Source organism: Astatotilapia calliptera, chromosome 7 (assembly GCF_900246225.1).
Source record: "Astatotilapia calliptera chromosome 7, fAstCal1.2, whole genome shotgun sequence".
NCBI classification, from domain to species: domain Eukaryota; kingdom Metazoa; phylum Chordata; class Actinopteri; order Cichliformes; family Cichlidae; genus Astatotilapia; species Astatotilapia calliptera.
In genome coordinates, this window is record NC_039308.1 from 10,701,014 (window position 1) to 10,725,962 (window position 24,949).

General features: G+C 36.9%; 1 protein-coding gene across 3 annotated transcripts; it reads left to right on the forward strand.

Moving 5' to 3' along the window:
• Positions 1-125: 125 nt before the first annotated feature.
• syk (spleen tyrosine kinase) lies at positions 126-24,444 on the forward strand. 3 transcript variants are annotated; one of them, XM_026172992.1, is made up of 17 exons: positions 126-393; positions 938-1,004; positions 3,323-3,369; positions 4,531-4,660; positions 7,172-7,644; positions 8,748-8,908; positions 13,383-13,521; positions 13,662-13,743; positions 13,895-13,950; positions 14,284-14,340; positions 15,055-15,127; positions 18,014-18,173; positions 18,718-18,927; positions 19,509-19,698; positions 20,426-20,566; positions 21,370-21,482; positions 21,589-24,444. In XM_026172992.1, exons 5-17 carry the CDS (start codon positions 7,243-7,245, stop codon positions 21,659-21,661), a joined length of 1,857 nt encoding a protein of 618 aa, XP_026028777.1. In that variant the 5' UTR covers positions 126-393; positions 938-1,004; positions 3,323-3,369; positions 4,531-4,660; positions 7,172-7,242; the 3' UTR covers positions 21,662-24,444. The 3 variants fall into 3 exon arrangements, with proteins under 3 accessions (XP_026028777.1, XP_026028778.1, XP_026028779.1); XM_026172993.1 differs by lacking the exon at positions 938-1,004 and having other exon boundaries at positions 3,323-4,660; XM_026172994.1 differs by lacking the exons at positions 938-1,004; positions 3,323-3,369.
• Positions 24,445-24,949: the final 505 nt, after the last annotated feature.

Here is a 24,949-nt window from a genome sequence, read left to right on the forward strand (position 1 = left end):
CTGTAACAAATTTGACATTAAACAGATATGAATTGGTCGATAGTGCATACACTGATAGAAATATGACAGATATGCCTGTTAACTCTGACAACAAGATGATCTGCTTCAGGGAATAAGGGGGCATTAGGTCGGCAGAATCACTGCATGTGTTTGTGGGTATGGACCAATAGGAGGTGATCCAGGGATGGCGAAGCTCCGGAAGCTCATATTCTGCATCTGTAAATATTTCAAAGCAGTAAGGATGCTACTGATGAGCTCCGAGGATACCACATTTGTGTCCACAGATCGCCATCAAATTTATCCAGCATAGTGATGTTAAAGTTATAGGCGACCAAACAGAATAAAAGCAATGGGGTGACTGATGGATAAGATAAACGGACTGTGCTCCAGAGGGTGAGTATATGACCGCAAATATCGATTCATTTCGCCGCATCTTTGTAACAGCTTCATTTAGATAGAATTTATATGACAGAAAAAACATGAGTTGACCCGATGATAATGTTCCAGGACAGGATTTAAACCTTGCAAATGATGCGGATAAAATGTGACACAGAGGCGTGTCCCAAAAGATCACTGGCGTGAACCCTTCTGTTGCAGGGGCAAGCATATTATTCGCTATGCTCTGTCGCACATGTAAGGATATTTTTATGATTAAAAGGCACGGATCACAGTTTAGCTTTAGCAGAACACACGTTACAAATGCAAAAATGGAGCTTGTGTTCAGCAGTAACACAGAAGTGAACTGTGGGCTCCTCCACTGCGCATGATTTGCTGCTTCTCCGTATAATCCGTTTATACCACAGTATGACACAGTTGTGTCTTAATGGCCCACTTGGGTTTTTTTCTGTTCTGGTGTGTGTGTGTGTGTGTGTGTGTGTGTGTGTGTGTGTGTGTGTGTGTATGTGTGTGTGTGTGTGTGTGTGTGTGTGTGTTACAGATACAGAAGTAACAAAATTAAGGGAAATTTTGTGGAGAATACTAACAAGAGTCATAGTAAGAACACGGTATGGTAATCATATTGATGTTGATATTGATCATATTGTGGGTCAATTTACACATTCTCCATTTTATTTGGTCATGTTTCTCCTGTTTTTGCCTTAGTTACAAGTTGTTTTTGTCTTACAGATGTAACAAATTAAGATTCTTTCTTTCACTTTTACGATTGCGTGTTCTGGTCTTTGCAATTTATTTTTATTCTATGGAAAGGAAGGTGTGGATCAGTTTTGGATGAGGTGGAGTTAGATTAGGTAAATCAGTAAACACCTATAATTTTTTTTTAAACATTTAAAATCAAGTTGTGAGACAGTAAAAAAAAGGTTGGGAATAAATGGTCAACACTGCTCTTAAGAAACACTGTTCTTTGATCTGTTTCTGAAAGTAAAATGACTATAAGAAAAAAATAATATGGTGAATAATGATCATTTAAATATGCAGCATACAGATGCCTGAACAGAAAAGGAAAGAAATGTATTTAAGACATGGTGCAACACACCATTTGACAATGTTTAATTATAGAAAACACGAACTTGATGGAAACAAAAAGGAGAACATAATTACAACATGAATACGGCAGCTCTACTGCAGTGTGAACATAGGCAGAAGAACTCAATAAGCATTTATGCCATATACAAGTTAAGCACACCCACACTAGCACTCGTCCATGAAAGTACAGTTTAAAATAATGTACAGAAAAGTACACAAGATACTTGATAGTACACTAGGAAACCATCAGAAGAAGCAAGTGGTAGACACTATTTATATTTAAAGTAGAGACCTGCTGCCAGTTCATTTTAAATTTCTTTTTATTTTTATCTGACCAACCTGAAGAATATGAGCATGTCACTGTTCAGATGTACTGGTTAAAACATTAGTATTTTAGACAGATATTAAACATTTAAAGGTTTAATCTGAGCTTTGTTTGTGGTATTTATAGATCATATAACCATAGCATGTTAAGCTAACCGAGTGTGCACTATTATTTTTTCAGTGTAGTGCTAACGTGTATGATGGTTTTTAATCTAAAGAGTATACATCATTATTGTAGCATATATGAGGTTTGTGCAATGTTGAGATGGTATGGCTCTCCACAAGGTGGAGCCATATGGTATATACCGGTAGGTAAATGAAATCTTCCAGTAGTGATGCTTATGTTAACAGAATTTTGATAATCAAACTTTCAAAATAAAACCTTTAAAAAAATTCTCCCAACTGTCACTAAAATTAAAAGTGGTCAGAATGCATACTAAAGCTGTGTATGTGTATGTCACTGCATTTCAGAAGGTACCGGTGAAGTCACGTTTGTATTACCTGACCGTTTTGGATACATGCAAGCACTTAAATGTTACTCTTAATATTTAATTTACACCCAGAAGGTAACAATTAAAAGTTGTGTAAAAACAGCTGAGAAAGTGAAGTCAGTTCACTTCCTCCACAGTGGTAAGACACATAAGTTTGACATAGTTGCAATAAGGTTACAGTACAAAGACCACTAAATGTACAATTGACATCATAGGTTGAGATTTTTTCCATTCCCCTGAGCATCAACTCCAAAGAAACCTTAGCCTCCTTAGCCCTGAAGTTAAAGTTAAATCTGCATAAAACAACTTTAGCTTGAAATGTCAGTGTTACACAATCTCTTTCATGCCCTTCTCTCTTTTACTTTTACTCAGACCCAGTCACAGAGATTACTGCAGTAGGATCAAGTGATTCAGAGTTTTTTTCTATACTTGTAACATCACAGTTTTATTTTTAAATAAAATCCTTCTTTATTTGGCTATAACTATCTGAAATTGTAAAAGCAACCCAAAACAAAAACGAGCCTTTTCTTGATGAAAAAAATAATGTCTGTTCATTTTAATCATGACTGGTATTTTTTCAATAACTTCAAAAACACTCTTGAATTTCCTTTGTACTCACTTAGATACATTCTGATATGTGCTATCAAATTGTAAAGAAAGAAAAAAAAAAAGCAGAGATAAAGATCATTATGATAAATAAAGGTACTAAGTACTAAAACAGTAGTTAGCTCTGTGTTTTGATTTTCATGCATAACTGTGTTTTCAAATTATTTTGGTAACCACCCAGTTACAGTCTAGTAGAGCATTAAATGTATTCAGAATTTAGTCATGTTTGCAAACGATTTACTGTAATGTACTGTAAAGTTTTCATTATGTGTGTAAACCATAACCCACTAAGAGTCTGAGATATAACTCTACACACCAAAGAGTTTTATAACCACATAACCTCATAAATTTACATCCTTGTTTAATAATGTTTTAAACTATAGATGGATATTTCATTCTGTTCCAATTAAAATCCACAGGTCAAACAGGATAGTTAAACCAGCCCATTTTAGAGATGAAGAGAAACGTAAGTATAAGTAGTTGGTGAGAAACTTGGTGTGATCACACTATACTTCTGAAAGGAAATGTTTTAAACGGTCTTGACAAAGTTACAGAAACACACCACCTCCTTACAGTTGTAGTTCATGCATTTTACATTTTTGTGCAATTTTCAGCTTACTTGCAACTGATTGGAAACATTTTGGCCATGACCACATCAGCCAGAGCTTGCAGCTTCAAGGACGATCGAGGATGTACATATGCATGCATGTGTGTCTTTGTTTTAGTATGTGACGAGTTTTACACACACCAAAGCTAGCTGGCGCTTCCTGAGTGGTAAACACGAGTGACTGACTGTCCCTGTCTGCTTTCCACAACCCTGTGCTATTTTATACTGACACACACACATCGAGAGTTTCAAAGTGTTGATGTCAGAAAACTCGAAGTATCACGTTTATTACCTGTTTTTAAAAAATACATAAAACTCTCAATTGGGAACACAGGTAACAGTAAATACATGCAGGTAACAGCCAAGCTCACTTATGAAGAAATATTTATATAATATTATCCAGAATAATTTTTAAAACTAAAGATGATGAGATTGAAGATAACATGGAACAACATGACTGACATAAACATGTTGAAGACCCACCAAGCTCGGAAAAAACAGCTCTAAAATTCATTATAAGATTAGAATTTTCGAGATATGATAAAACATGTGAAATACATCATAGCACATACCAAAAAAAGCCAAATGTTAACATTTTTTTAAATACAAGAAATAGATGAAAAAGAACTATATTTAACAAGTACATTCTCTTAGATAATCTCACATTTTTTACAGGCCAGAAAGAAAATATCAAACAGTAATTTCCCCCAAAAAATAACGTTCCACCCGAGTTAACGATGAATTTGAATTACACATTTTATTTGTGTTTTTGGTGTTGCCACATCATTTCCTGTTGTCTTGTTGGTCAGTGTGCAGATTAAAAAAGGGAAGTATAAGAGTTAAATTGTCAAGGAAGTCGTTGAAATGAGGAAGCTTCAGAGCTCCACCGCTTTACTGTGTGTCAGTACTTAAAGTAAAGGTTAACCTGCTTCAGCTGGAAAACACAACCAGGATACCCGTGAGTGTAAGCTCCCTGGTTTTATGAGATATTGACAGCACTTTTTTTTTTTTTTTTGTCAGGAGCTGACTGAATTTAAGATGACCTGTTCATGTATTGCTCAGACTGTTGGAAGTTGATATACTGAAGGGCTGAAAAACTCAACTGGGCTCTGAAGTTGAACAGTGGAACTAGTTCACAACAATATCTACAGTAAGTGTAGTCTTTGTGTCTTCTTTCAAAAACGACTATTTAAAATTTACCAGTAAGCTACATTTGACTGTCTCGTTAACGACAATAATTATACTTCCTCTTTTTTTTACTGTCTTATCGAGGCTTACCATTTCTCACTAACTGCTGACTTGTTTTTGATCAGAAAAAAAAATCTGCCCTACAGTGTGAGATCATTTTCATTTGTTCATTTGTCACTTGCTGCTGTGCTTGTTTTGGGAAGTAATAATTATGTTCAATGAATAACACATTTAAAATCATTTAAGTGATTTGGCCATTGTTTTCTTATTTTACCATTCTAATAGGGTTTTTAAAGAAAAGAGAAAAGAATGTTCTGGATCTCGTGTTATCTACAGTGTCAGATTATCAGGAGGCACTTTTAGCATCTTTTTTCACCTGTGGAAAATAATAAAATACATTTGACCAAAGTGCTTAATTCCACTTCTGAGCCTAAAAAAAACACCAGACATTTCAAATACTCAGCATGATTTCACTGAAACAACTGCCTCAGCTAAAAACTGATCAAGAAATAAAAATAATTGTGTCTAGCATAGCATTTTTTTTTCTGGCACGTGTCTTTGGGTTCTTTCCAACTGCATAAGCCATTGAATGACACCACAGAGTTTGGGTGTGACACATTAAAGGATGCCCAGTACTGAAATTTGGATTTAAAAAAAAATATCATCAAATTTATCTGTAAACAAAAGTGTTACAGTTAACTATCTGAACTGTCTTCAGAGACAGTGACAGCATTTTAGTCTGACATATTTATGACATGAGATCCGGGACAGCTTTTATACAAAAGTACTCTAACATTAATTCTATTTTTGAGGGAAATTTATTTGTAGTCCTCGTGTTTCGTTAAAGAAAAGGAAAACCCTACTCCATTTAGTAGCTGTTCTACCATATATCTATCTCTACGTGTGAAGTTATGGATGCTAGATTTAATTGTTTTTTCTGCACATTGAAAGCTATTTGTACATTCCTGCTTAGCAAGTAAAATGATTAAAAAGGATTAACTGCTAGTGACTAGCATTTCATTGAAAACAAAAAATACAAAGTACAACTCAATCAAAAATAACATCAAACAGTCTGAAAGGAAGGTAGATTCTCAAGGAGAGCAGAGTTCAAGAGGTCTGTAGTGTGATGACATTGTCAGGAAATACCAGAAGCTGCTTATTTTAGGTCACAAATGTGCAGCTTATTCCCTTTTAAATTTTTATTTTCAATGTTAGACTGTTGTGCATTACAAACAGGAAAGATTTTGTTAACTGTTAAATGGAACAATGGGGTCATAAAAACAAGGTCAGTGCACTGTCTTAATATCTGCAACAGTTAAAAAAATGTCTAAACCTTGTATTTATTTATTTATTCTTTTATTTAATCGGTTAATCTAAGGTTTCATTTTATAATCACTGTGGTCACTTTACTTTAAGAAAAGCTAGAATTGTCTTGCTGAAACTAATCATGCGCACAGTGATCTGAAAAAAAGGCCTACCAATGATGGTCAGGTTTTTAAGGTCACCATCCTTGCAACTTTTCAGCTGAGTTTTAGTTTTCATTATGTGTACATTAATGGTTGTTGAATTTGAAATGGTTCTGTCTAACCAGCAAAAAAATGTCATACTTTCAGTTGCAGTCTGCATTCAGCATTAAAATAGATTCATATTTCTCTCAAAGAAGGAAGTGGTTTGTCAAAGTTATTTTCTTCCCAAAGTTGATCTATCACTTGTTGGTGTCCAGGATATACTTTGGTATCTTTAAAATGTTAGTAAAGGCAAATGAATCCTTATATTTTGGTGACTTGATCAGGTTAGTTCCACATAAGAACCTAAAAACACAGTAAAGACAATAATAGGTGAAAAAGTCAGGAACCTGTCTATGTGGTGTCTTTATGGCTAAAACATGGCCAAAACCTTTGACAGCTCAGACTTATTTCTGACCTTTGTGAGTTCAAAAAGCAATGCTGCTGAAACCCAATGATAACTTGCTTTATGTGCTTTAGTTTACATTGCAAAGCAGGTAGGCAGCTCTACACGAAAAAAAAAAAGTATCCAAATTTTATAAACACTATCACGTCATGTCTTCTGGGAACTTAAAGTGAGCTTGAGCCATTTAAATATTGTGCTTCAAATGGTTAAAGTTATTGTTTTTTCAGATTTTAGTTTTCATGCAAAAGAGCAGCTGTGCTGTGCAAATTTAGACAGAGTTAAAAATAACACAAAACAAAAAATTCCCCGGAAACAAAAATACTGCTGTGTTTAAACAGGCAGAAACCATTTTTGCATTATGAAAGACTCAAAACACAAAATGGAATACACATTTGCAAACTAAGAAAATCATCACACATGTTGACTTTTCAGTCACCATATGCTGGGATTGTTTATTGTTTGTGATTCGATTGTGGGATTCAGTGCTAAATGATTTATCATGTCATGCAATTCTACTTGAAATCTGTCTCATTTCCTATTTGTTTCCAATTTTTGTTTTTAGGTGAATTTCATCCTAGTGGAAGAAGTTTGTGAAGGGACTTCCTTAAAGGGAGCCACTCACCAAAAGCCAGTATGGCTGACAATGTAAATTCATTGCCATTCTTTTATGGCAATATTACCAGGGAAGAGGCAGAGGACTACCTGCGGCAGACAGGCCTAAGCAATGGCCTGTACCTCCTACGCCAAAGCCGAAACTATCTTGGAGGCTTTGCACTGTCCGTGTCAAATGCAGGCCGTTGTTACCACTACACAATTGAAAGACAGCCCAATGACATGTATGCTATTGCTGGTGGTAAGAGCTACAGAAGTCCCGTTGATGTGATTGACTACCATTCCCAAGAACCAGACGGTCTTGTGTGTCTGCTGAAGAAGCCTTGTAACAGGCCCAAGAACATGCAGCCGAAAGTTGGGCCGTTTGAGGACCTGAAGGAAAAACTCATACGGGAGTATGTAAAGCAGACCTGGAACCTGCAGGTAAGTTTCAGCTCTATTATATAATATAAGAAAACCATATTTGAAATGAGAAGTCAGAATTTTATGGAATACCATAGCAAACTAAATGATGGTTTTTTGCAGTTTGGGCTTTATTTACATTCATGATAAAAGTCACCAACATAATTGTTGAGATGTTAAAAGTGTATTTTACATTTTACACACATTAAATTTTGTTAATAAACCCTAGGCCTAGAAAAAGCATATAATTGCAGGAAGTAAAGAAGGTCAGAGGAAAGTCACTTTGGTCTGTCTCCAATTTTGGTAATAATGTTACTTTGACTTCTTTTAAATAATGCTACTGTGTTACCATATCTTGATCAAAAGGCTACCTTTAAAAATTGTCCTCATTAGTAGACCAGACCAGATAAGACCATCATGGACTCCCAGTAATGTTGAAGGGAATCAACAAAATTTCCATTGCTCACTTCAGGAGGCCCAAATAGCAACTGATAGCTCAGGTTGTGTTGATGTTCTAGTATCTCCACCACAACAATAGTGGTATCCAATCTGTCTCTTCCATACTGAAAATTCAATAATGATGGATTGGATTTATATAGCGCTTTTCAAGGCACCCAAAGCGCTTTACAATGCCACTATTCATTCACTCTCGCATTCACACACTGGTGGAGGCAGCTACAGTTGTAGCCACAGCTGCCCTGGGGCAGACTGACAGAAGCAAGGCTGCCATATCGCGCCATCGGCCCCTCTGGCCAACACCAGTAGGCGGTAGGTAAAGTGTCTTGCCCAAGGACACAACGACCAGGACAGAGAGCCCAGGAATCAAACCGGCGACCTTCCGGTTACAGATACGCTTCCCAACCTCCTGAGCCATGGTCGCCCAGATAAATGGTTATCTCAACTATTCCTCAGACTCTGCTGCTTGTGCGTCACCTCTTGTTCTCAATTGCACATGGATGTATGTACAAAACCACTTCTTAGACAGGCGCAATATGTAAGTCAGCCATTATACCTGGATAAATCTAGAGTTAAAGTGAGTTTTATGAGTGTGCTCTGGGTGGACGTAGGCAGCATTAATCTAGCTTTATATTACAAGTGCAGCTAAGTGTGTTGCCTGTTTGCAGGGTGCAGCTTTGGAGCAGGCCATCATCAGCCAGCGACCTCAGCTGGAGAAGCTCATCGCTACCACTGCTCATGAAAGAATGCCCTGGTTTCATGGAACAATAACACGAGAAGACTCTGAGCCCAGGCTTCAATGTGGCCCGCGTGCAAATGGAAAGTTTCTGTAAGTATTATATTAATTCTCTTTTTATTAAATTATTTGCTGTGTTTGCAGGCAGTAGTATAAAATCCTATAAAAAGCCAGAAGAATAATATCATTCCTCTCATGGTAAAATTTTACACTGCGTCTTTTGGTTCTGGTCTGAAAAATAATTGTCTTTTCATGTTTCATGTTCATGTTTTGTTAGTCCTGATCAATAAATTTTAGAAAACCAGTTAAAACATAGTTTTAAAGAACTGCTTGCGGTTACTACATGGATTGAATTTGAGTTCTATCTGACAGGGTAGAAAAATCTAACTGAAGAGCATTTAGAGTTATGGCTTGCAAGAAAACCTCTTTATGGACTTTACGATTCCATATTTATATTCATAATTTTTCTATTCAATAAAATGAATCACTTGTACAAGTTTAGCTGGGAAACCTGCCACTGATAGTGTGTGCAAATAGTGTGCATTGAATTGACACAGCTGAAGAGACCTTAACCATGATGGAAGACAAAATATTAAAACATCTGTCTGACTCTGGACTAATTGCTTTTAAAATGGCTTTTTTTTGTATTTTTCATACAGTGATTCTCGTGCTGAACTTCTACATTCTTGCCCGTGACAAAATGGCCCTCATGGCACTAGAAAAGACCTTGAAAAATGTAACGAGGTGTTGTTTTACAAACAAATGACATTGGTTTAATGTGGTTTTAATATTTCAGTTCCTCTTAGCTTCACTTTGTAAGAAGTTAGCTGGTAAAAAAATATTATTCAACTACATTTGCATTTTAAAAATATTTTAGTTTAACGTTCACTATGTTCATTGTGTTCATAGCATTCCTAACTGCTAAATAGGATAAACTAGAGTAAAAAAACATTACCACATTGGTAGAAATGTGACAAAACCTACAAGTGGTTCATGCACAGTAAATTGTTTTGTTATTTAATATTAATGTATTAATTCACTCAGAAAAGGATGCTTTTGGGTTTTTTGTTTGTTTGTTTGTTTGTTTGTTTGTTTGTTTGTTTGTTTGTTTGTTTGTTTGTTTTAACCCTGTAAAACAGTGAAATCAGACTCAAACGTTCAGCTGTTTCAATGACAGTAGAAGTCTTATTCAGATTCATTGTCTTACTTCATATTGCTGAGGTCTGGCCAAAACAGTAAATTAATTCATTATACACACAACACTGCAACATCACCTGGAATTGGACTGAGTCAGTTATTTATTTCACTGTTTTAAAGACAACATCAACAGAGTCTTTTCATTTATTTTCAAGAAAGCCATACAATATTCTGTAACCCAAATCCTCTCAGAACTTGACATTTTAATAACCTCATGAGGTTTCCATTTGGTTTGCCTTTACTTTACCTAACTTAACTATATGTTTATTTCAGAGGAGACAAATGAAAGACTATGGTGAGCAGCAAAAGTAAAGTAAAATAGTAATATTATCTGCAGCTTTACAAAATTAGTGAGCAAAAGAATACAGTCTCAGACAACTTACAACATCCAAATACTGAAGAAACACAATAACAAGCAGGGCAAGTACAGGACTGAAACTAGAACTCCTAAGATTGTGCAGTGTCATCCTTTTTTGTTGCATTTTCTGAGTGTTATCTCAAGAGCTGTGAACTCAAGATCAGTGAAGTGAGAAAAGAAAAAGCAAAGAAATTATTAAAGTTGAGGGTAGCTTTTTTCCCTCCAGGAGCTTCTGCCTTTCAGAGATAGCAAATGATTAAACTCTCACAATGACACGAAACTCAGTTCAGTTATGTGTCTGAGAAATAGGTTGGGCAATGAAAATATTTAGAAATTTCCTTTCCTCTGGGGCAGAACTCTTGAGTATTTCCTATTGAGTAGTTCTCTTATGTAACTTTTATTCTCAAAAAGGTGGAGAATAGATGAAGACTGAAAGATACATATTATGTCAATTTGTTCGTTGTTAAAGTATTTTTTAAATATGATTTTCTAATATGGTTTTGTAATGTAATTAATACTGGTTCTGCAAATGAAAAGAGTGGTTGTAAGCTGATTGTTACTAACACACACACACACACACACACACACACACACACACACACACACACACACACACACACACACACACACACACACACACACACACACACACACACACACACACACACACACTACCAACAACGATTGTTCAATTTGATCTTGAACAGATGTTTGCAATAATTAATTTACTATATTGTTTTATGCTCTAAACATTAACAATAGTGACTTATTGCGATTCAGACCATGTCAACAGCAGACCCCAAGCAGAACAATGCTGTGTTCCCTCTACACAGCAAGATTTTAGAATTCTAGGTTACAAGTATAAAGTAACTGTGTGAGTAGTGAAATACATCAAATTCTACAAATGCAAGCAGTCTAAACAAACACAGCTATGTTAGCACTGTATTGCTTCCATTCCATCTTATTACATTTCATTTGTCAAATGCATAAAATGTCTTTTTGCTTTGAAACCACTGAATAAAGTTTGTAAAGTATTTATAGAACCTCAAGCTTCAGTTGAGCGGCTGTGGTCTCGCTTGAAGAAAGAGAGGAACATACACATGCACACACACATACACACACATACAGACACAGAGAGACACAAACACACAAACACACTGTGGTTTCCGCTCTGGCAGTTTGCAAAGGACTTCCTGAAGTAGCCAAACAAGAGGGAGACTAACAGCAGGGCAAAATGTAACTGTTCTGTCCCTTCTCTCATGTAACATCTAGCAGGAAACTTACTTTCCACTGAAACACATCATCATGTTATGCTTATGTCTCTAAATTTTATTGAAATTTTGTTAAGAGTGAATCACATACTGCACACATAGCATTCTGGAGCACAGTTATTGATAATAGCACACAGGCTATTAGTTTTACTTCCTGTTTAGTTCTCCTTACTTCTTATTTACTGTAATGTCTCCATGTGATGAGGTTTTTTTTAAAATGCAAGTCTATGAAAAAAGTTGCACTTAGCCACAACTTATCACATCTGACACAGTATGTGGTAATAGGCGGGGTAACATGATTTCTCAATTGAAAATTCAGACTAATATTTGGTTTCATTGTGCTTAGTGAGCCATCGTAGATAAATAAAAAGCAATACAGACGCAGCAGTGGAAAATATTCATAATTTTCTGAATTAAAGTTGTAAATTTGCAAAATAAATAAATGAAAACAAACAGAAAAATGTACAAATTCATGAGTTCATTCATGAGCACTAGGATTTTAGGCCAATTCAGTTTAGTATTATTGGTATAGCTTCAAATCGCAACAGTTGCCTCAAGGTGCATAAGGTAAAGACTCTACAATAAGTAGGATTTTTTTTTACATTTATAGACATTTTTTCTTGTGACCTTGAAGTATTGTGCATGAATAATGTTAATACATCTTGAAACTGTAAAAAAAGATATTCATTGCTTTTGCGTTCCATAATAGCTATCAGATGAGTTGAAAAACCACCTAATCACTGATTCACAGTTTGCAGTCAGATGTGAACATTTTTGTAGTTATTTAATGGTATATATGTATATAATGAACTATCCATCCATCCATCCATCTTCATCCGCTTTGTCCGGGACCGGGTCGCGGGGGCAGCAGCCTAAGCAAAGAGGCCCAGACCTCCCTCTCCCCAGCCACCTCCTCCAGCTTATCCGGGGGAATACCAAGGCGTTCCCAGGCCAGCTGAGAGATATAATCTCTCCAGCGTGTCCTGGGTCTGCCCCGGGGCCTCCTCCCGGTGGGACATGCCTGGAACACCTCACCCAGGAGGCGCCCAGGGGGCATCCTTGTCAGATGCCCGAACCACCTCAGCTGGCTCCTTTCGATGTGGAGCAGCAGCTGCTCTACTCTGAGCCCCTCCCGGATGGCCGAACTTCTCACCCTATCTCTAAGGGAGAGGCCAGCCACCCTTCGGAGGAAGCTCATTTCTGCCGCTTGTATCCGCGATCTCATTCTTTCGGTCACTACCCACAGCTCGTGGCCATAGGTGAGGGTAGGGACGTAGATCGACCGGTAAATTGAGAGCTTCGCTTTTACATTCAGCTCCCTCTTCACCACGACGGACCGGTGCAGCGTCCGCATTACTGCAGCTGCAGCCCCAATCCGTCTGTCGATCTCCGGCTCCCTTCTCCCATCACTCGCGAACAAGACCCCGAGATACTTGAACTCCTCCACTTGGGGCAGGAACTCATCCCCGACCCGGAGTGGGCACTCCACCCTTTTCCGGCTGAGAACCATGGCCTCAGATTTGGAGGTGCTGATCCTCATTCCCGCTGCTTCACACTCGGCTGAGAACCGTTCCAGTGCGAGCTGGAGGCCCTCACCCGATGAAGCCAACAGAACCACATCATCTGCAAAAATCAGAGATGAGATTCTGAGGCCACCAAAGTGAAAGCCCTCCGCCACTTATAATGAACTACAGAAACAAAAACTGTTTCAAACGATTCTCCCTTTTTTTTCTATGTGAAGGATTCGGCAGAGAGATGCGAATGGATCTTATGCTCTGTGTTTACTGCATGAAGGACAAGTCATGCATTATCGTATTGACAAGGACTCGGCTGGCAAGCTCTCCATTCCAGAGGGCAAGAAATTTGACACCTTGTGGCAGGTAATCCCAGTGTGCTTTATATTTATGGGCTACTTAGAACATTTCAACAATCTTAATCTGTTTGAAATTGTATAATGTATTACAAGGTGAGGTGGTAAAACTTATGTGTGTACTCTGCCTACACCTCTGTTTAAACACAGCTGGTGGAGCACTACTCATACAAACCAGATGGTCTTTTGCGAGTACTAACAGAGCCCTGTCCAAGGCCTGATGGAGATATTGGTGAGAAACACAAACACAACTAATCGAAATGTGTTTACAGGAAGACTTTCATTGAAAGCAAATTTCACTGCATGTTAACTAATATCTAATAATCTAAATTATAACACTGTATACACAGCTGATTAACATTTGTCTTATTCCATGTTCACAGGGCTGATAGGACGGCCTTTTCTTCCACCGGGCCATCCTAGACTTGGTTCTGCCATTGTAAGTTCCATCTATGTGCATTAATACATTCAACTGAAACAGAAATGCTGGTTAAATTGGCCTCAGCAGTCAGCCTGTATGGGTTACCATTAACCATTACGACAAGGGTTGTTTTTTATTATTAGAATGATATGGCTTCTTCAGGAAGCCCTGTATGGTAAAACAAACATAGAAATGTTTCTTGTAATGTGTAGATGAATGTGTGTGTCAGACGACTTCACACATCCTCGTTTGGAGCTATTTTTCCCATTAATCTTTTTCCTATTGTAATAATTTCATGCATGATTTTAATATTACCATTAATGATAACCTCTCTGACATTTTGATTTTTAGCAAAGTGCGACAGATGGATTTTTCACCATCATCAGTAAAGTTCCCGGCATAAAAAAGGTGCATTACACACATCCTGTTTCCTCAGTCATAGTTGCTCACAGCAGTGTGTAACCTCCACCTTCCTTCTACCTCTGCACTTCTTCACTAATGGAATGTGGATTTCTATTTACTAACTCTTTCTTGCAATATTAGTCCTTTGAATTATGTCCTTTCTAATCCCTCTGATAGATCTCACATCCAAGTAAATAATGGATGTCAGTGCACACAAGCTTATTGAATTGGTGTGACATCTTAGTTGGTGTATTTGTAATTATGTTTTAACACCATCCAGAGGTTACCCAGTGCAATTACATTATAGAACCACAAGCAGCCATTTGGTAGCTTTCTATATGTGCTTGTGATAATATTGTCCACATGTTCCATCCTTTAAAATCCCTCTGCCATTTTTTCTTTTGTTTTGTTTTCTTTTTTATTCTTGTTTTTGCCTGGCTTTGTTACAGTTAAGTTTTGGATCAGATGTCTTTTTTTCTTCCCTTTTTGAATCCTGCAGTTTTATCTTGTACAGTCTTCTTCCTAATTTTTTCTGAGATTTTATGCTTGAGATGTTTGAGAGTCAAAATACCCCCTGACTGTAAACTTGTCTTAAACCCCTTCTTTGAAATCATGTGTTCACTTATTGCAGGTTACTTTCAGCAGTAAGTGCTATTTAGCTATACTTCATGCATTCTCATAATGAATGTTCTTTAACACTGTCTCCTCTGATGATAACAGAACCGACCATCTCGTCCCAGGCCTCCAGATAACTCCAATCCTTATGAAACTAGGATACCCGGTAAAGGTAAAGGTAAGACTGCCTTTGTCAAACCCTATATTGATGTACTGTTGTTCAATTGCTAACTTGCTTGTGCATGTTCCATACTGTGTAAATATTATTTAGCATAGATTCTATGTCATGTTGGGTGTAATCTGGATTGCAGAGAAAATGTACGCTATGCCTTCTGATGATACTGCCTAAAGGAAGCATGTATAATGTAAAATGAATTAATCTTAGCATGAAACCCTGTGGAACTCCATAAATAACCTCAGTGTGTGAAGAGGACTCTTCATTTACATGAACAAATTGGAGTCTATTAGAAATATATGATACAAACCACTGCAGCATAGTACGTGTAATACCTACAGCGTGCTCTAATCGCTGTAATAGAATATTATGGTCGACAGTATCGAACGCTGCACTGAGGTCTAGCAGGACAAGCACAGAGATGAGTCCACTGTCAGAGGCCACAAGAAGATCATTTGTAACCTTCACTAAATCTGTTTCTGTGCTGTGATGAGCTCTGAAACCTGACTGAAACTCTTCAAATAAACTTTCCCTTTGCAGATGATCTGTTAGCTGTTTGATAACAACTCTCTCAAGAATTTATTTGTGATGAAAGGAAGGTTAGAGATTGGCCTATAATTAGCTAAGAGAGTTGGGTAAAAACTGTTACTATTTTAAGTAAAGGTTTAACTACTACCAGCTTGAAGGCCTGTGGTACATAGCCCATTATTAGAGATGGGTTGATCATATTTAAGATTCAAGCGTTAATTAATGGCAGGACTTCTTTGAGCAGTCTTGTAGGAATGGGGTCTAAAAGACATGTTGATGGTTTGGAGGAAGTAATTACGGAAGTTAACTCAGAAAGATCAATTGGAGAAAAAGACTCTAAATGAATACCAATGGTACTGAAAGTAACTGTAGATAATATTATGTCTGTGAGATGGTTACAAGCAATATTTCTCTAATGGTGACAATTTTATTTGTAAAGAAATTCATCAAGTCATTAAGGTTAAACGAATGGTTGGCTCAAAACAAACTTGTTTTCAGCCTGTGCTTAAGAGAAACCTAAGGTTGTCCTTATTTTCTTCAACCAGCGATGAATAGTAAGATGTTCCAGCTTTGTGAGGGCTTATTTTTAAATAAAGCAGCAAACAATTTTTCCAGACTACGTAATTATTTTAATATCTCTAGCTTACTAGTTATTGGTTTTAAAGGTGTGTATTGAGAATTATACCAGGGGATCAAGTATTTCAGACTCCCTGGTATATTTGAGGGGTTTTTTTCTGGGGAGCTACAGTATCCAGAGTTGTATATCATGAAGATGTAAAGAAATGAAAAAGATAACTGACCTCTGTGTGAGTACCGTTCACGTAGCTGCTCTGTGTAACAAAAGCATACAACAAACGGGACAAAACACAAGCAGACAAAAGATAATCACATGCAATATTGGCATATGAATCTATAGAGAGTGAAAGGAAAGTACTTAGTGCTGTCAGCAGAATAGACCTAACCAAGAGAGCATCCAGGTCACCTGATCCAGACCAAAAAAGGAAAGCCTCTCACTACGACTCCATATCAATGAGACAAGACAAGGGATACTTTTAATTTTTGTTTGTTTAACAAAAACCAAGACTATTCCTTTACCCTGAAAATGTAACTCGAGATGACCAGTCTTCAAAGAAAATTAGGATGAACTTTAACTTGAATCTGTCAGAAATGACAGATTTTTTGGATTACAGTAATCGGATTTAAAAAATGCATTTCTTTTCACTTTCAAATGAGTGATGCTAAAGGTACAGTACTCCTTCAATATTTTTTCCAGTACAATGTTTTTCAAAAATAAGTAAAATCAGTTTTATGCTTTCATATAGGGGACATACTACACTGTTAGAGAAAACATCTTAAAAAAACAGTAATATTCTGGCAGCTGGGGCGCCAAAATAATACCGTAAATTAACAGAAGATAACTTACTCATAAAAATACGGTTATTTCCATTAATGAAAATACAATTTGTTGCCCTAATTTTACATGGGATTTTACCTTTTTCAAGTGCTTTGAAACATTAAATTTGGAACAATTTAATGAAATTACCTATAAACAAGGTCAATTAATGTGGCAATATGAATAATAATATTTAAATATACAGAAATATACACTTAACAGTTGGTTTAAATAATAATGGACTGCATTCATATTGCGCTTTTTGAGACCCTCAAAGTGCTTTACAATTCTACTTTATAATTCCCCTCTGGCCATCACCAGTGAGTGGTAGGTGAAGTGTCTTGCCCAAGGGCACAACGACCAAGAGTGTCCGAGCCGGAGCTCAAACCGGCAACCTTCTGATTATAAGGCGAACTGCCAACTCTTGAGCCACAATCGCCCTAAATAGCAATGATAATAATAATTATTTGATGTAAAAAAAGTTTATAAGAATCATTTTATATATTTTTCCATAGCATTACATTTGAATTTAACAGTTCAATCTTTCAAATAACAGACAAATATTTGTGAAATCATGATACATTTGTGAATGTATTTTAACAATCTAAATATGCATATGTACAGACAAATACATTTAAAAAACAAGAAAATTGTGTTTTATTACATTACAGTGATTTTACGTTAATTTACACTTGAAATGTGAAATCACAGTCTATTGATGTAAATTTAATGATATTCTAGAAGAACAGTACAAAACTGTAAAATACACAGTAAAATCCTTTTATATTAGGATTTTCTTTTACAGTGTAGACAGATAGATTATGATAAATCTGAATAGGGAAAATCTACCTGAATAACGAGCTATTATTTTGGCTAGAGAACATTCTAAACTTGTAAAATCCAAATTCACATGTTTTCGTTTAATATTTCACTGCTTCCTAATTTTGACATGTTGAATTCTTCATCAGAGGCCATGCCAATGGACACAGAGGTATATGAGAGTCCTTATGCGGATCCAGATGAACTGCGGAGTTCTACAGTGGATCGCTCACATCTTTTCTTGGAGGATGGAGAACTGGGCTCTGGGAATTTTGGTACCGTCATGAAAGGCACCTACAAGATGAGAAAGTATGCTACATTAAACCATATTACTACATACAAACATTGCACCACAATGCTTTGTTAAATGATCAGACTTACAAATTTAAAATATTCTCCCTATCATAAATGATATTTATGATTTGCTGACTGCAGCAGGCAAACTCACTGTCAGTGATTCACTGATATAACCCAAAAAATAAAACATGAGTTCAGCACATCTTGTTTCATGGTTTTCCCAAATAAATATTCAATCGGTTATTCAAATTCCAAAAACACACAGCTCATATCATACAAATCAAGACCAAGCAAAGTCCACAGGACACAAATATCACAGTCTTGGTCCCTGCAGTCATTAAAAGATGGCTTCAATTATAGCACCCCCCCCCCCCCCCCCCCCCCCCCCTTTATACAGAATGCAAGTGTATACTGCTTTTGTCTTACTGGTTTACTTTATTGACAGTTGTGTCTTGCTGATGATGAATGTTGACTGTGGATGAGTCAAAATGTCTGAAAAATGCATTTCTGTTGTAGTAACATATTAATACTTACACTAATCCATGTTGCATATCAGGACAGAGAAGACAGTTGCAGTTAAAGTCTTGAAGAATGATGATAATAACCAGTCAGTACGTGACGAAATGCTGCGGGAAGCCAATGTAATGCAGCAGCTGGACAATCCGTATATTGTCCGGATGATTGGTATCTGTGAAGCAGAGAACCTCATGCTAGTTATGGAGCTGGCTGAGCTGGGACCCCTCCACAAGTTCCTGCAGAAAAATAAGTATGTACTGCGACTTGGCCTTGCTCTTTCCTCAATTTGGTTTGTTTGAACATTGTTTTTTTTTCTTCACATTAATGCAAGTACATTATGATAGAGTCTGAATTTTTATTTATAAAGGTACTGTTTTGTGGTAAGTTACTTGAGTTATTCTACAAGTAACTCAAGTAACTTGTAGAATAACAAGTTATTCTACAAGTATCTACATTAGCAACAAAAGAGCACTACACAGTAGCAATTAGAGCTTGCAATATTCACATCAGCTAAGATATGTGCAAATGTCTGTTGAGAAACACATCCTATCCAATGCCGTACTTCTCCATTCTCTGTTTCAGTGTTCTCTGAAACACCTACACATCCCATTTCACTCTTAATCAAAACTCTAGTATTGTGGTCAATATTGTAATCTGCTAGTTTAGGAGATTGAAGTGACAAATCACTTTTTTCTAAATGTGAAGTTATTTATAAGTTTTAGTTTCAAAATAACAGTATATAAAAAAATCAAAGATTTCAAAATACAGTTCTCATATTGTGTGAGGTTTATGGTGGCTTTTAGAGTTAAAGTAACAACAACTCATCTCCAGGCAAACGGCCATAAAGAATATCACAGAGCTGGTCCATCAGGTGTCTATGGGGATGAAGTACCTGGAGGAGCATAACTTTGTCCACAGGGACCTTGCTGCAAGGAATGTACTGCTGGTCACACAGCACTATGCCAAGATCAGTGACTTTGGCCTCTCTAAAGCTGTTGCTGAGGATCAAAACTACTACAAGGTAACATATGGTATAGGATGACACGTCATCTGTCCTTATACTCTCAAAAAGCCTTGATGGTCCATCTCTATGAACGTCTTAGATTTTTCCCAAAAAGTTGATTCTGTTCGTGAGGACGTAGCGTTTTCAGTGAGAGAAACATTTTGTCTAAAGAAGTCACTTTGATGACTGACAAAATATTTCTCCCACTGAAAAAACTGTCCTCATGAACAGAATCCCACAAACTTTTTGGGATTTCCTTATCTTCATGATTGAGCATGCATCAACACTCTTAGATTTTTGTTTAAAAGTAAGTCACTCTCAATGAAAGTGTTACTGTAAAGCAGGGGTAGGCAACTCCTGGCCTCAAGGACTGTCCTGCAGGTTTTAGATGTGTCCTTGATCCAACACAGCTGATTCAAATTGCTAAATGACCTCCTCAACATGTCTTGAAGTTCTCCAGAAGCCTGGTAATGAACTAATCATTTGATTCAGGTGTGCTGACCCAGAGTGGGATCTAAAACCTGCAGGACACCGGCACTCGAGGCCTGGATTTGCCCATCCCTGCTGTAAAGCATTAAAATAACTGTAACACTAACACCAGTCAATCTGCCTTACTTGTATCTGTTATCATATTGTGAACACTACTGCCAGGAACCAGTCCTAATCATTGTGTTATTTGAAGCTGCAAAATGACCAGTGTGGCATGAAATTAAAACTAGTTATGTTTGCGTGTCTCTCCCTTTAGGCAAAAGGTCATGGGAAGTGGCCAGTGAAATGGTACGCGCCTGAATGTATAAACTACTTCAAGTTCTCATCCAAAAGTGATGTGTGGAGCTTTGGGGTGCTCATGTGGGAGGCTTACTCCTATGGCCAAAAACCATACAAGGTATTATTATTATTGAATATAAGGAGTTATGGTGACACATGTAACCTCACTCACTCACACATTGTGTTTTTGTTTGAATATTAGTTTAATATTCAAACAGCTGTTGCAGCCTTTATTTTGTTAATTTTTATTCTTTATAGTTGCTGTCTTATGTAAACTAAATGACTACAAAACAAATGTTTCAGATTTGTTTAGTTGTAATTTATAGAATAATTTTGTGATGTGTACTCACTGTCTACCTATGAAATCTTGACCTATGAATTGCATGTATCATAATGATCTTGGCACGGTGGTTAGCACTGTTGCCGCACAGCAAGAAGGTCCTGAGTTCAATTCCACCATCAGGCCGGGGTCTTTCTGTGTGGAGTTTGCATGTTCTCCCCATGTTTGCGTGGGTTCCCTCCGGGTACTCTGGCTTCCTCCCACCGTCCAAAGACATGCAGCTTGTGGGGATAGGTTAATTGGATAATCCAAATTGCCACTAGGTGTGAGTGTGAATGGTTGTCTGTCCCTGTGTGTTGGCCCTGGGACAGACTGGCGACCTGTCCAGGGTGTACCCCGCCTCTCGCCCTATGACAGCTGGGATAGGCTCCAGCACCCCCCGCGACCCTGAAAAGGATAAGCGAATGGATAGATGGATAATAATCTTAGTGTGTGACTTTAGAATTATGTACTAACCTTCTTATTGCTATTAAAAAATAATGGTTGCAACACAAAAATTATGACTTTGATAATCTCTATGCCTTTACATTTTAATTTATTTGATGGCGTCTTATTTGTTCTGAATTTTTAACTCCTTACAGGGAATGAAAGGAAATGATGTCCTGCAGATGATTGAAAGTGGTAAGCGTATGGACTCCCCAGAGAAGTGTCCACTGGAGATGTATGAGCTCATGAAGACCTGCTGGACATATAAGTAAGTAACATGTTCATCATAAGGCATTAGCTGAACAAACAGCAAACCGGTTTATGTTTTATGGACATCTTTTGTGATTATTGCATGTTATTTTCATGTCTTCCAGGGCAAATGAGAGGCCTGGATTTAATGTTGTTGAGCCAAGACTACGAGATTATTACTACGACATTGCACAGTGATTGCTCACTTGAATGTTATGAGACTATGCAAACTAGTGGCTGATGATGAAAATGAGCTTTTACACATATTGGTTCAGAGATTGTTATGGATAATAAATGCTGTAAAATATAGACTTTAACTGGAATATATTCTCTTTTAATATAAACTCTGATTATGCAAATATAATTCCTATTACATTTATTTGTTCTTGAATGTAAGCCATATGAAAATGATAATAAACTGTTACAAGTCTATCTTATTTCACGGCAATCACTGATGTTATACCTAAAAACTACATAACTTACTGTTTTCCTATAAGCTTCCTAATATCAACATACAATCCGACCTTGTTTAAGCATCTTCAGCACTCTGAGTTTCTGTACTTGCATAAACAATTCTAAGATGAATAAATTACATTCATATGCCTTCAAATTATTTTATATATATACATTGTCAAAGTCAGTGACCAAGTGGTTGGTTGACATATAAAACATTAGAGTAACTCAAAATCTGACGAAGGATTTGCTGCTATTTTGCGCTTTTGGTTACCTCAGCTAAGAGCAATAAAGTAGAACAATTCAAATGGATTGTTGAGCCACTTCCTGAACAGAAAAACAGTGGCAAACAAATGACTAGAGCTAGAGCTTCATAAATGCATTACAAATCTTTTTCAAAAGTAAACCTATCTATTTAGGTACCAAAATCTTAAGCCTCTATACCTGGTACAGATGATTGTAGCAAACCAGAACAAATTACTCTAAAGAACTGGTGGAAATGAAACATGGCAGCAACACATCACACAACCCTAGGATTCTGATTAAAACAAGATGTTAACAAAGGTATCAACAACTCTCTCTGTGCCACAGAGATTGGAAGTGAAGAAAGATGATGAAGCAACTACAATGCCATCTTATGATGTGATATTTGTTTTTTTTCTTGGTTACAAGTACAGTTTTTGGTAGTAAAGTTATATGTAAATCTGTAACAGTTCAAAAAGAAAAAGACATGGCATCAGATTCAAATCTGGAAGTTACTGAGGCCTTTTTAATCAGAGAATTAGAGCATTGCGAACACAAATGACACCAATAAAAGCCAACAGAGGGAGATGGTTAACAGAGGATTGGAATGCTAAGAATGTCTGCTTATATTACCTACAGATACATACTGTAATGTGAAAGACAGACTATCTGCTCTCTATCTATATCAAATGTTTAAACTGAGAAACGCTAGGTCAAGGACATGTTTATCTTTAGCTCCACCTCCTCTTGATCTATAAATATCAGTGAACTGAGGAGACCAGTTGCTGGAATATTGGCAGAGGAATATTGTTCTGATATACGATTCTAGCTGCTCAACAATCCCAGTTCTTCCATTTTTGTATCATGATACACCAGATGTTTTCCAACTGGTGAAAGGTCTGGACTGCAGGTGGGCAAGCTGGGTACCCAGGCTCTTCTACTATGAAGTCAAGCTGTTGTTATAGATGCAGTATGCAGTTTATCATTTACTTGTTGAATTATGCAGTGCCTTAAGTATATGACCATAGGTTTACAAAATCACATCTGGCAAGGTTCAAGGTAAATAATCTTCCTGTAAACAACAAAGATGACTGTTTTCAGATGGTCAGACAAGGTAGATGAGTAAGCAACCACACTTTATTGTGTACCATGTTGTAATCCACTGAGCTCCTGAGAGTGACTTGTTCTTACACAGGAGTTTGTGGAAGCAGTCTGCATGCCTAGGTGTTTGATTTTACAAAGGCAACCAGGCTAAGGGAGGGGCAGCTATCTACCACAGCCAGTTAGTGACTTGACAAATCACTTCAACCTGGAGACTACATTAAAGAGGATGCACAATACTGCCATCTTGTTTCCAGAGTTGGCTATTGTCGCTGAAAGCTGCATTTATTTTACGTTTCATCTCATAGCTCTGGCATCTCTGCCTCTGAGGGCTTGCTGTCGGTCTCCTGTTAACAATAACTGGAGCTAGGCAAGCTGAGAGATCAGCAGCTTGTTTTTGGTGGTTTGCGCATCCACATTGTGGATAACCCTCTGGTGTTTTATGGTAGACTGATGGGAAAAGAGAGTGCCAGGCAAGCTGCTGCTGGTTTCCTTTCACTGTTCTGTCATCAGTTACTAGCAGTGTGGAAACACAGTAGCAAATCAACAAGTTTCAGAAATCTGCCATCATAACAGATGAGTTTCATCTTGTTAACCACATTGATGGAGCAGGAAAAACTTGTTGCAGGTCCAGGCTCATCAGCACTTTCAGATTAACAGATTAATGAGAATGACTGAATGGAATAAGGGGTAAGTTGAATCTGAAGATCCTTAAAGCACGGTCAAATGTTAAAACGTTTTGTGTAACTATTTATGGAGTAAAACTGTGGAATAGCTTTACTGCAGAATTACAGCAATGCTCAGGAATTGGCAAGTTCATAAAGACACTTCAAAAATTACTTTTGGAAGGATATGATATTGAAAAAGACAATCACCCATTGTATGTATAAATATGTCAACTCGTATTGAAATTATAAATATCGTGCCAGCCTTGTTGATATAAGTTTTCTTGTGTATTGTGTGGAGTATGTGATGAGGAGAATTAGGTAAATATGTGGGATTAATAAGATGTCGAGCAGGGGTAGGAGTTAATAAGTATGTGCATACTTCTTCCTACTCCTTTTCAGATCAAACAACTGTTATCTCATGTTAGACGAATGTGTTTTATTTTATTATATTTCTTTCTTGTTTGTCTGTACAAATACATGTGTGTGTGTATATCTACACATATATTCGTATTCGTAAATGAAAATACATGTAGACGAGTATATATTGTTTTGTTTTGTGTTTTTTTTATTATGTCTGAAATAAATAAAGATACATACATACATACATACATAAGCTTAACCAACTGTTTTGGCAATTTTCATTTATATTTTGAATTCCCTGTGAATATTAACCTGTGGATACTGACCACATCACTCATTCCTCATGCCATTTAATTCAGCTGATTTTTTAAAAATTATATATTAACATACTTTTTGAAAAATCAAGATGTAGACCTGTGTTTCTGAGTTCATGAACAACTAATTCTTTTTCACAGATATTTGGTCCTTAAAGGACAGTCACTACAAATGTGATATTTAGAATATGATGCTCAACATTAAATAGAAATAAAGTGTTTAAAATGGAATTAAACTTAAACATAGCACAACAAGCAGTAATATTAATCTGGCACTGCCTCAGGATATCACGTTGCATGCACTAGAATACAAAGCAATATCCCTTTGCACTCTGGTGAAATGGACT

Excerpts from the sequence above, each read along its gene's own strand:
- syk (XM_026172992.1), top strand. The coding sequence starts at position 7,243 with ATGGCTGACAATGTAAATTCATTGCCATTCTTTTATGGCAATATTACC. Across the intron at positions 13,951-14,283 it reads CTAGACTTGGTTCTGCCATT|CAAAGTGCGACAGATGGATT; the intron begins GTAAGTTCCATC and ends TTTGATTTTTAG. Across the intron at positions 19,699-20,425 it reads AGGATCAAAACTACTACAAG|GCAAAAGGTCATGGGAAGTG; the intron begins GTAACATATGGT and ends CTCTCCCTTTAG.